Consider the following 13662-nt stretch of genomic DNA (forward strand, 5'->3'; position numbering starts at 1 on the left):
TCGATTTAGAGAATTTAAAGTTAAAAGAGAATAACTGTGATATCCGATAGATATGACGTCCGCAGAAGAATTCGAATTTTGAAGAAATGTAGTTCTCAAAGGCAACACCTGTGTCAGGTGGGTCAGCTCACGTTTCGTGGGAGTCGGAAGAGGGCCTGCTAGGTGGCGACCTCTCTCGACGCAACGTGTACAACCGACCAAGGGCACGTCAGCTTTCACTGCCGCGTACTCCGTTGTTAGTGTCCGTTTGGATGGTGTCGCTAACGGTCTGAAGTGTTTTATTTCCGCTGTGCCGCGTCAAAAAGTGGGTGTGCCGCCATGCAATGATGTTTGTTTACGCCGCCCTTCTCACCATATTCGCGACTGCGGATTGTCAAGTGGGCAGACAGTTCTACGACAAGGACGGCAACTACATCCCGCCCTCGGATGCAGATGTCGATTACAGGACGTATGTGTACGGTCAGCGTCGCTACGGGCAGAGCCCGTCCTACGTGCCCGGAAGGCGGCCCTACAATCCTTACGGACCACCTGACCCTTACGGGCCCGACAACCGATACAACCCTCCCAACATCTATAGCCCCAACTACAACCCGACCCTGGAATTCCAGCCTGGCATCCCTAGGCCTTCGGACCCGAGGTTTGACGTAAGTGGAACAATAAACATATCAACAAGTTGCTTCGTTGCTACAGTAACAACTTCTATTTTTAGTCACGAACTACCGATGTTACTTAATATCGCAGAATCGTCGTTTATAACCGAAAAAACTCGAATTGTCAAGTTCATTGGCCGACACACAATTTTGGGTCGAAGAAATCGCCCAAACCTCATGGAAAGTAGCAAACCACTCACGTGAAAAAAATTAAAATGAAGCTAATTGTCTTATATGATGAGAGTTCCCGATTTCCCCGTCACATCGGATGATTTTAAACAAAAAATATCTTCACTATAATGAATACTTTTAAATTAGTTGATAACCAGACCATCGGCCGAGGTGGTATTGCCACATAGAAATCTATTGTATCCCTCAAATTCTTTCGCTGCCTAGCTGTATTACACTCCCTCCAATTCTTCAATTTCACTATCTATCAAATGTATTACTCCCACTTGGCTCCCTCTTTCTCTCATAATTCTTCTGGCTTACTGTTTCTTTCTATCTTTTATCCACTCAGTTTCTCAATAAATGTTTCTCTCACACTCATTCACTGACTTTCTCTGTACCTTACGTATGTTGTTATTGTTATTCTTTTATTCTTTCTCTCTCTAAAAGACATCAAGTTTAATTAGCTGTGCGTAAAGATGTAAATAGAAAAATTCTGTGTGACAAATTAAAGACAAGAGAAGAAGATAATAGAGAACTAACTATTCAATTAAGTGGATTAAGTGCATTAATTAGTCTCTCCTGTTCTCACGCTCTCACTCTCTCTCTCTTTCTCTCTCTCTCTCTCTTTTTCACTCTCTCTCTCTCTCTTTCACTCTCTCTCTCTCTTTCACTCTCTCTCTTTCACTCACTCTCTCTCTCTCTCTCTCTCTCTCTTTCACTCTCTCTCTCTTTCACTCTCTCTCTTTCATTCTCTCTCTTTCATTCTCTCTCTCTCTCTCTCTCTCTCTCTCTTTCACTCTCTCTCTCTCTCTCTCTCTCTCTATCTATCTTTCTCTCTCACTCTCTCTCTCTCTCTCTCTCTCTCTCTCTCTCTCTCTCACTTTCACTCTCTCTCTCTTCTTTCACTCTCTCTCTCTCTCTCTCTCTCTCTCTTTCACTCTCTCTCTCTCTTTCACTCTCTCTCTTTCATTCTCTCTCTTTCACTCTCTCTCTCTCTCTCTTTCACTCTCTCTCTCCCTCTCTCTCTCCCTCTCTCTCTCTCTTTCACTCTCTCTCTCTCTCGCAACCTCCCTCCATCCCTCCCACCCTCCACTCCATACCACTCTTTCTCTCTATTTATTTATGTATCTACCTCTCTATCTCTTTCGTTTTTTCATGTCCCTATATGATTCATTCTTCACTCACTCAATCTCTCTCTTTCTCGATCCCTCCCTCACATTCATTTCCTTTTTCTATGACTCACCATACTCACTCTCTCTCTCTCTCTCTCTCTCTCTCTCTCTCTCTCTTTGTCTGTCTCGGTCTCTCTCATTTTCTCGTTTCTTCCGCCCCCCTCCCACTTCTTCTTTCTATCACTCACTCATTCTCTCTCACTCACTCAATCACTCACTCTCACTATCACTCACACTCGCACTCTCTTTTTCTATCACTTATTCATATTCTATCTCTCTCTCTTTCTCTGCTTGTCTCACTATCCCCCTCCCTTCCTCCCTCTCGCTCTCACTCTTTTCCCTAACTCTCACTCATACTCTCTCACTCACTCACACACACACACACTCACACAAAATCTCTCTCTCTCTGTTTAATTTTTTCTCCCTCTATTACTCAATTCGCTCACTCCCTCCCACTCTTTCTCTGTCTTTATCCCTCCCTCTTACTCACACTCTTTTTGTATCACTCACTCATCCCTCTTCCTCCCTCCCTCTCTCTCTCTTGCTCGCTCGCTTTTTTTGTCTCTGTCTCTCTTACTCTCTCCTTCCTTCCGTCCCCCCTCTCACTCACTCTCTCTCTCTCTCTCTCTCACTCTCTCTCTCTCTCTCTGTCTCTTTATCTCATATCATTATCTTTTTTTATGATATTTTTATGGTAAATTTATCTCTAATCTTTCATTATTGATTTTCGTCGATTTGTGTGCTAATATTTTATCTCCGTTTGTAAACTAAAGATTTGATAGTAACTGTAATATCTACTTCATGTACCGAACTAAATAATAAAATGCAATGTTTTAACTTTATTGTTTGCTTGTCACGGGGATTCAACTGAATGTATAAAAGAAAAAATTAATTCCAACGAAAAATATTAATCTTAATTCATTTCCTACACCTAGAATCGACTTGTAATTTTGATTTTGCTACATCAGCAAAACCTTTGTAATTTTCCTGATAATCCTTCTTGAACAAGTAAAGTAGGCATTTTTACCATTTTAACTAAATTTTAAGACAATATTATTCAATCAAATTAAGTATACTTAAGAATATCATCTGTTGGTGGGTATGGTCTAGTTGAAATGAAAAATAAGCTTACACAAATACATTGAAGGAATATTCCTTTATGCCCTGGATGAGAATGAATAGATGGCCTTTTGGGCTTTTTTCTAAGTCATTTCGCAATCTCTGAATCATCACTTGACCCCAAAGTGTTTCCGGAACAATTATAAGAAACGTCTTATCAATTGACGTAGATTCCGGAAAAAGTAACTTAACGGTAAGATTAGAACAGTGTGTCATAAATGATAAATGTTCTAATCACGTCTATCATATTTCATAAATGATTTTTATTTGAAAGCATGAAATTTGTGAAATACTTACTGAAATAATTCAAGAAATTAGATTATCCAGGGAAATGCCATTGTACGACAGATTCAACAAACATTTCTTTGACTGTCAAAATGTTCCAAATCGAAAATTTTTAATGCCAAAATTATACACGATTTGAAATTAAAAATTATGCACCATCGTTTTATTTTACGATCTTTAAAGGATTCAAAACATTTATTTTAGCCGTTGTAGTTTATTTAATTTTAAATACAGTCTTTTTTAACACTATTTCTACTCGATAAATTTTTATTTTGATAAGCATTTCTTGTCCAAGTTAGTTTATTTTTACTTTAAGCATAAAACTTTCAAATTCTACTGTATTTAAGCATATTTTGAAGATCATTTTATTGTTCAAAGATAGGCAAAAAAAGTTATCATTTTAAGTGTTTTTTAATCAAAATCTATTTATGGTTTAAGAATCAATATTTTTTGCCTTATTTATCATATTCTACAAATTCGTAGCTAGAGAGTTTTAAAATTTTTAAAAATATTGAACAGTGAATTTTTCGCACCAAGTTAAAATTGTTATAAAATTTTCAATAAAAAAAATTTTTGTTTTAAAAGAATTATTCACTAGTATCTTTTGCTTATTTTTGCTTTATAATATGAAAAAATATTTGAAATACGATGAAATATTTATGAATAAAAAACATCGTTTTTTCGAAAATGTATTTACGTTATTTTGCAAATAGAAGTTGAAAATTAAAACTAGTAAAATTAAAGAAACTGGTTTTGGTTTACATTATTTTACTTTCTGAGACAAAATCATCTTCTATTTTTGGATCTTTTCCTTCGTGTTTTTAAATTAATAATTATGTTTATAAAATTATAAAACATTGTTTTTCCAAAATTAATTTACCTTAGTTTGCTTTTTTGTTTGAATTTGTTTCCATTCAACAGTAAGTTAAATCTTTGAATTCTTTACGTTACCATAAAAATAAAACGGGTTATAATTTAGTTGTTAATTAATAAAGATTTGAAACATTGTGTTTTGGAAAGGGTTGCAACTATGGAATTCAAAATGGAAAGTGCTACATTTGATTTGCAAAAGATTACATGGGGCTTGGAAAAGATCGAATAGACTTGGAAATGCTATATAAAGCAATGAAAAAAATAAAAAAAGATACTGAAACGTCACCCCAAATATGTATCTCTAATTAATGATTCTCGCTCTCGTGGGGCACGTTTGGTTTCGTCGTTTCAGTGTGGCCTTTTTTTATTTGTATTTGTATTTTTTATTTTTTTAAGGGTTTGATATTCATTTTCATAAAAATAATAACCTCAATCTCCATATATACAGATATCACTCTAACGTAATCCCTTTAGAGCTTGTTTAATAAGGAGTCTAGTTCCTTCTTTGAGCCTTAGCTGTAAGCTCATCGAACAGTTCAAACAATGGGGATTGCCATCCAGTTAATTGGGCGGTGAATCGTCCTGTTTGGGCTGATACCAAAGAAAACAAAGATCCAATGACCGTCGTGGAAATCCGTCGGAAAATTCGAGCCTGTCAACAAAAATATAAGTTTAGTAGAGTCGTGTAATACGGTTGAAACACGTGTTAAGCGACAAACACCGGGAACCGATTTTTGCCAAAGGGACGTTTGTCCATTCGAGTGCCGTTGTACACCGTCACCATGGTGTTATTTCAGTAAACAAATGTTCCCTATCGATTAACCGCCTCGTCGAAATGAAAACGTTGAACTTGTCGTGGAAAATGAACACTACTCGTTGTACTGGAATTTGTGAGCAAACTAAAATTTCTCTGTTGAATGTCCCAATATAGTATGTTATACAGGCTGTCCGTTTTAGATGGTCCGGCTGAATTTCTCCTGAACCAATGACGCTATCGAGACACCAAAAAATACGTGTTTAATTTGTTAGTTTAGTTTCAAATTTTTACCTTTTTTTGTATCTTTTTTGCACATACCTTTAAACAGGTACCTCAGGCTCAGTTCAACTTCAATATTCCAAATAAGACCCTATACAACCTGAAACATTTTAAAAGATCCTGTACGCTGAAAATCATGGTGCAATCCGATTTTAAATTGGTCAAAAATGACAAAATCAAGGCAAAAAGTTCGAAAAAATAGGCATTTGGTTTGATATTTATTAATCACATTTCATGTTCGATATGCCTCCTTTGCTCTGTTTAACCACTCTTCACCGGTGCTCCGAGCGATATAGTCAGCGGCGATGGATTGAGCATTGAGCAAGCATTTTATATCCTTTGCCGCAGTTCTTCAACTGAGGTTGCTGAGTTATGATAGGCGTAGTCACTGATTTTTCAAATGGCCCCGCGGAAAATATTCAGATGGAGTTAAATCGGGAGACTGAGGAGGCCAACAGATCGGGCGATGAGGTCTTCCTATCCACCTATCCGGAAAGTGATGATTCAAATAACATCTCAACTGCAAAGAATTTTGTACGGGGCATCCATCAAACTGGAAAATCATTCTTCATCGTTGTTGTAGAGGAACATGATCTAATTGTGTTAGTAAAACTTCACTTGAAAAATTGAAGAACTGAGCACCATTTAAATTAATGCAACGGACGAATGGTGGAATGAGTGCGGTGTTCAATCCTTTTGAAAAGATAGTTCCTACTCACAGTAAAAAGATCTAAAATTTAGACGATTTAGAATTTTAGACCTAAAATAGTTGTAGAATAGTAGACCTAAAAATTGAAATAGAAGTAAATAGAAAACCCACAACTACAGACACTACGATACCAGCGGATTCGTCTCTCCCCAAAAGGCTGCTGGTTTCATTTGGTTCATAGACCGTATTTTAAAACTTCCATTAACCCCTGCTAACTATAAAAAAGAATTAGAAACTATTAAAACCTTAGCAAAAACAATGAATATCTAGAAATATTTATTGATAGATCGCTAGTTAAAAGAATAAAAAAAATTAACTTTAAAAGTAGCAGCAATAAGACTCAGACACCCATAAATGAATCATTAGGTTTCCACTGTTTGCCATACATTGGTGAACTATCAGAAAAAGTTCGTAAAATTGTTAAACAAGAAATATCCTCTCAAAACCTAAAGACAAGGTAGACAACTTAGCAAAAAGCGGGGTTACCAAATCAATTGTAATGATTGTGATATTAAATATATAGGACAAAGCGGTAGAGAAATAAAAACAAGAGAAAAAGAACACTTGCCTAAATCGAGCAAATTTTCGGAATTTAAGGACCATCTAAAAGAAACAAAACATAATTTCAATTCAAATCTAAATACAAGAGTGTTACATAGTTTCAACAAAGGGAAAGAATTAGATTGGTTTGAGAAATTTGAAATTAAAAAATGTAAAATTGAACGTGGAGATAAATGCATTAATAATATAATAGATTTTGATCTACCTCCAATTTTAAATATGTACATAAATAATATTAAACGTCCAAATAATTAAATTAATTAATTTAATTGTTATTAATTTTATCTTAATTTACTAATCTATTATCAATGTATTATTCTAATTTAATTTTTATCTTTTATCTTTAATCACTAATTTATAATTAATTTCTTACAGTATTTACTAATGTAATATTTACTGGTGTTGTGATTCCCGCTTTTCGCACGTTCAAAATTGAGCGGCATTAAAAACCAGCTTCTCATTGGCGGGAGATCGGCGGGTTTACTTTTGCAATTCATGTTGAGAGACGTGGTTGTAGAAGTCCTTCAACCTGATGATGAGCTAAAAGCTCGAAATCAGTATCGTTGTCAACAACTTCTGTGACTAGGAACTATCTTTTTGAAAGGAACCATATAAATTATTTTCGTAGACACGAAGCCCAATTAATTTATTTGCGAAAAGAACACACCAAACGTGATACTGTGACCTTATGATGATGACTACAGTACGAAATTCTCGGATTTTCGGTTTGGTATGCCACTAGCGACTTGGATTCATCAGTCCGTAGGATGTATGGAAGAACGTTTTCTTCAGCCTCCCAGAGCTTTGGCTTAAAAATTGGAGAATAAAAATAAATGCCAGTGCATTAATTTCACATTACGGCGAGCAATCCTTCCTTCTGTATACCTCAACCGTGTTCCTCTACCCAAGACAAACTGTGTGGACGTTCCTTGGGACTATACATCGACCAACGCCTCACAAGGAATCCGCATACTACATTAAACGACAAGTACTCAATGACAGTGCAAACCTCTTTCTTGATTTTTAGACAGACGATCCAAACTATCCCTTAACAGTAAAAGACTAATCTACAATACATTACTCAAACCGACATAGACTTACTGTATGGAAATATGACGCTCAGCCAAAGTATTCAACTCCTATCGAATCCTTCCAGTCCAAAACCTTCCGTTGTATTGCAAATATTCCTTTCTCTGTGTCCAATTGTACCCTTCATAAAGACCTCAACATCCCTTATGTTTCCCACACCATCAAATGAAAACAAATTCCACTCCTCCCTCACAGGTCATCCCCATCCCTTAGTAACCCAACTTTCTTCTACCACACATTCCAATACTCCACACCGCCGACTGAAACGCCGATGGCCTCGTGATCCTAACTCGAGTGGTAGCAAGTGACAAGTAAACACTTGATAAACCTTGGTTTATCTACGTCGGAGTGTCACAACTGAGTGACTTCTCCGCTCATGGCAATTCAAGTCAATTTTTCTTTTACAACATAATATTTGCTTGTTAGTTAACAATTGTAAAATTCAAATAAAACGACAAAAAAACAGTTTATATAGTCATCCGTGCTTAATATGATCCAAGTATTTAGGCTTTCTCTTTTTCTGAATTACTGAAAATTTGTGGCTGTTGGCTTTTGTTTCCTTTAGTTTATACGTAGCTCATGTGATTCGTTAATTTTGACCAGTTTTATCACGTCTTTCAACCCCGAGCCTGAGTCAGCCAATAGGACATTTTCTTCACCATCTCTCAATTTAATTGGCAGGAATTCTTATTCTTGAAATCGTCAAGCGATACTTTGAAAATGGTTTCCGGTTAAAAACAAAGGTGCCATCACACATCCTTGGCGTACTCCCTCTTTAAGGCGAAACGTTAACAAGGTTATTCTTTGGAATGCGTACTCCAAGAAGGTGGACGTCTTGAACATTTAATTTAATCTTTAGAAGATTTCTTACGTTCAATTTTGTACGAAAGCACCTTTTTTGGTTTATTAGGTTTATTTATTATTTATTTATTGGAATATTACTTTCATTATTTTTTAATAGAAGGTTCAAAGTCATAACCATAATTTTTTCAACCGTTTGTAATCGACAAATGTTTATTAATTAAACGTTAATTTTACATCGGTAATAAGTGACCTTTGATAAATTAATTACCTACCTATGGGTTAACGCCTGATTAGTACTAGCAAATTTTCTGTTTGCGCCACATCTGTCAATATTTACATAATTAAGAAAATCTAAAAATCCAAATATTTAAACGTTAAACAAGAACTATGGAAATCCGTAAAAGTCAGTCTTCTTAGAGATTTTTTATTTTCTTTAATTAAGGTTACAAGCAATAAACAAATTTCACAGGGTTTTTAATTCTCTTTCCTTTGGTGTAATCAAATTTACAGTAGGGTGAATATTTTATGAGATACGGGGGACATGATGAAATAAAGTTGTGAAAGATTGAAGACCCTGTACCACTTTTACCCTGATGATCAGGACAGTGTAAACACCTAAATCATTATGTACATATTAATACATCATTGCTAATTACTACCTAATTAAAGGTAGTTGAAATGAACTGTAATGTTTTTGTCTTCATTTATTTTTGTCTACAAGTGGATATGTATTATATACAACCAGCAGATTGGATTTCAATTTATCATGGTCACATTACGGGCGTTCTACAGAATTGGTAGCCACCCTGGATTAATAAAATGATATTAACCATTTAAGAGGTATCTTATCCAGATAATTATTTTAATGGAGTAATCCTATTTTTCTGTTAGTGTGATTTTTTAATTTACTATGAAAACGTCTGTTATATGTTTTCATGGGTCAATAAATTATTGGCATGTGAAGATCTCTGTGAAGTGTGTTATTGTTTACGTATAAAGGGGCAGAAACAATTAGTCTTAAAATTTTGTATTGAAAACTTTTTTATTCTTTGAATATTGGAGTATTTGGCCGATCCAAACACTTGGAACCCATACATCTAAATATGTTTGAGTAAGTGTATGTCGGAATTCACTAATTTCGTGGTCCGCTTGACCAATTAATATATTACAATTAATCAAGGTTTTTAGTTGAGATAAAAAAGTCAATGGCACGAGCGGGATTCGAACTCACGATCTTCGGCTTGATACGCCGCTGCTCTACCACTTGAGCTATCGTGACTTCGATCCACTAACTTCCCACCTCAACGTCACCTTTTGAATGAAATCTCAACTAAAAAAACTTGATTAATTGTATGTCGAAAGTTTTGATTTTAATGGTAATTTTCATTGTCGGTTAAGTTGGTAATAAAGCATTTTGAATCTTTTGTTGAGTGTCGGTTTTTTAACCGTGTGTGTAGATTCCAAATTAGTCTTCTATCAAATGTAAGTCATCAATAGTTAACTTCGTCGGATTGAGGAACAGGTTCATTGTACAAGTATATGATAGGACAAGTCTTACGGAGTGTAAAAGTTGTAACTTTAAATGGTTAAACTTTATTTTCCAAATATTGCTCCATTTTTCAATAGTTGATATATGGTTTTGTAACATAAGTGAAGCTTGTGTAGAAGAGGGATGACTTGCTAATATCGAGGTGTCTTCTGCGTATTTGGCGGTACGTGCATTCTCATTTGTGGGCATTAGAAGTACAAAATGTGCACAACAGTGGAGCGAGTGTACCCTTGTAGCACACCGGCAAGCACTTCGTCCAACTCAGAAGTCTCCGATCTCTGGTTTATTGCCAAAAATATCTCCTTAAGATATGATTGTATAATCATATAAGCCCGGGGGTAAAAATAACTCTAATTTGTACAATTATCCCTCATTTCACACTTTGTCGAAGGCCAGAGAAACATCCTTAAACACTCCGGTCCAGTTTCTGCTCGAGACATGAAGTAATGAAGTCTGAAATTCTGTGAAGTTGATGATTAGTGTATGGTAAGATGTTGTTTGAAGTAGCCACAGACGTAAATCTTTTGTAAATTAATTTTTCGAAAAATGTAGAAGGAACAGGTAACAAACTAGAAGGACGATAAGATTATGGGGTGCTTACTTTTTTATGAGGCTTTGGGATCATTTTAATGTAAGAAAGTTTCCATTGTATAGGAAAGTGCAGTTCTGAAAATTGCGTTAAATAAGGAAGACAGAAAGTCGGCGGCTTTTGTGGGAAGTTCTCGTAGAACTTCGGCTGTTATCAAATCATGACCAGGTGATTTTTTTTCCTTAGAAAGCTGTCTTATTTCTTGTCATACTTGTTTTGGAGTTATTGGTGTAGATGGCAGATCTACAGTTATAAGTGTCATAAGTGAATCCGATATAAATTTATCGTGTTCAATATCGATTAAGTTATGAGGTTTGAATACCTCGGAGAGATGTTTCGCAAATGTTTTGGACTTTTCTTTATTGGAAACGATCCAAGATGCAATGGATCATCATCCAACAACTGTAAATAAACTATAAAAACAAATTAGAAGAAAAAAGTTATTTAAGAAAAGGAACATCCAATTATCAATTTTGTACAAAATAATATTTGGGGTAAATTTATTTATTTAAAATAAACAAAATATATATTAAACAAACTGTTTAAGGAAGAATAGTCTGTTTGGAAGAAAAGCGTAATAATTTTTGAAAAAGTGCCTATCGATTGAACAAACTGTTGTCAGAAGAGATCCCGTCATGGTTTTTATCAGACGAAAATGGCCTGAAGCAGAACCATGTCTAACTGGTCTGAATATTTTTTGTTGTTATTACTCCATAAATTACACGACTGGGAATAGTGTGAACAATGACATCTGACCGGTAGTAGTCCGAGAAAAGGTAAACGGACCAGAATTGATAAATATTTTGATCGAAAAACTAACCACGAGAAAAACTTGACAAGTGATTTGATCCCCAAAACTTTTAGTTTAAATTAGACATGGTCGTAGGTATCTTTTTTTGAATTTCAGTTGAAAATTACTTAAAAGTCCATAAATTATCCAACAGTCATACACTGACAGACAAAAAATTTCACCCACTTGTGATATAACTTGATTTGTATACATTTTTATATATTAATCAAAGTTTCACGGTTTTTAACATGTAATAATTCAGTCTTTGTCTAAAAATGTAAAAAAAAGGTAAATTGTTAAGGAAAATAAAAAATAAAAATAAATTCACTAATTTCGTGGTCCGCTTGACAAATTAATATATTACAATTAATTAAGATTTTTAGTTGAGATAAAACAGTCTGTGGGGTTGAGATGGGAAGTTAGTGTCCGAGTGGATCGAGGTCAGATAGCTCGAGTGGTAGAGCAGTGGCGTACCTAGCCCAAGATCGTGGGTTCGAATCCCGCCCGTGCCATTGACTTTTTTATCTCAACTAAAAACCTTAATTAATTGCAATATATTAATTGATCAAGCGGACCACGAAATTAGTGAATTTAATGATTTAAAATAAAATAATAAAAATAAAAAATACGGATGGATAAAATTTTTTAAAATTTTGTTTTAGATTTTTAATTAACATTTCAATGTCGCGTATTTCCTCCTCTTGCCTTAATTACATCTCGAAGACGCCTCGGCATACTTTCTACCAGTCTGGAAATGTCTCTTTGTTGGAGGTTAGCTCATTCTTCACGAAGATCCTTTCAAGATCGTGAATGGTATCAGGAAGTGATGGAGGTGCTCTTATTCGTTTTTGAGGTTATCCCAAATGTCCTAAATGTTAGATGGGGTTCAAGTCTGGGGAACGGGCTGGCCAAGCTAAGACCCTGATTTTATGCTGCTACGTTTGTACTATGCGAGCGACATGTGGACGGGCATTATCGTGCATTAGAAGAAGATTGTCGCTGATTCCATCGAGGATAGGCAACCCATGATGTACAAAAATTTCATCCACATGGTTTCGTCCAGGTTGGCTCTGGGAAAAATTACAGGCTTCGTGCCTTTCATTTCTTCACCACACTCTTTCATGCCCATCTGGGGATCGTAAAGCAAATCTACAAACATCTGTAAAAAGTACAGCAGACCAAACGTCCAAAGACCAATGGCTGTGTTCTCGAGCTAATGCGAGCCGTGCAAATGTGTGTTCTGGTCAATTCTGATCCTTTTAAAAAAGCCATCAGTCCATATTGATTTTACCTTCTTCAAGCAGTGCATTCAATTTGGACACCTCGAACATCCTGGAACTGATGAATCGTCTGGACAACAGTAAGGTGCCGGTTTCGCAAAATTCTGTAAGTCAAAAAACGGTCATCCTGTGGTGGTTCTATTCGTCCAGAACCAGTCCTTCTATGGTAGTACCCGGTTTTTCGAAATCGTCCAACGGCGTCTCGCATGGTTTCGTAGGGAACTCCGAAGGCAATAGCCGCATACCTGATGAAACGTCCATCAACAGTAAGTGCCACACAACGCGCAACATCCTCAGCAGTATGTGGCATTTATAAGTTTAAAAATTGAAATTAAGAAAACATACAACTAGACAGTTTATTGCTTCAGAATTCAAATGGGACTGAATATACATTTTAAATTCCGTAAAAAGAAAATATTGGATAATCCTTTATCGTCGTTTTGGATAAGGATTAAGTGTATTTACCTCTAATTGATATTCCCAGTTTAAATCATAACATAAACACATATTTATTGGTAAAAATACTAAATAAAATTAAGGGCAGAATTTTCTTTTAATGAAATGTTGATAAAGAATCAATTGGGTAGAAAATTTTTTGTCTGCCAGTTTAAGACTATCAGCAATATTCTTTGTTTCTTCAAAATTATATTTTATAAATAAACTCTGCGTACATGTCATGTTAATCCGCTTGTATATGAATAATTTTATGTTTCCCGGTTAAATTCATCATCACTTGAACAAAACATTATTTGTTGCGGTTTCCTCTGTTCCTAGCAAATTAGTGCAATTGTAATCTTGGTTAGATTCTAGATGGATTGTAATGCCATTATTTTAGAAGAAAATTGAATATTTACCTATTTAAAATTCTTTGTATTACACTTCTGGTTGACCTTAGCTTCGCGTTCATCCATATAAAACTTGGACTTATGAACAATGTTGGATGTCGTTTTTGGTTCAAATTAATGCAAATGTTACACCCCTTTCT

General features: G+C 35.4%; 1 protein-coding gene across 1 annotated transcript in view; it reads left to right on the forward strand.

The window, feature by feature from the left end:
- Positions 1 to 212: 212 nt before the first annotated feature.
- Positions 213 to 13662, forward strand: part of LOC106665055 (neuroligin-4, X-linked) — an 80472-nt gene continuing 67022 nt past the window's right edge. Inside the window, exon 1 of the mRNA XM_014391220.2 lies at positions 213 to 644. Coding sequence (XP_014246706.1) covers positions 324 to 644 — 321 coding nt within the window. The 5' untranslated portion in view covers positions 213 to 323. The remainder of the gene's footprint in view (positions 645 to 13662) is intronic.

Source organism: Cimex lectularius, unplaced genomic scaffold (assembly GCF_000648675.2).
Source record: "Cimex lectularius strain Harlan isolate CLEC.00 unplaced genomic scaffold, Clec_2.1 scaffold211, whole genome shotgun sequence".
NCBI lineage: Eukaryota > Metazoa > Arthropoda > Insecta > Hemiptera > Cimicidae > Cimex > Cimex lectularius.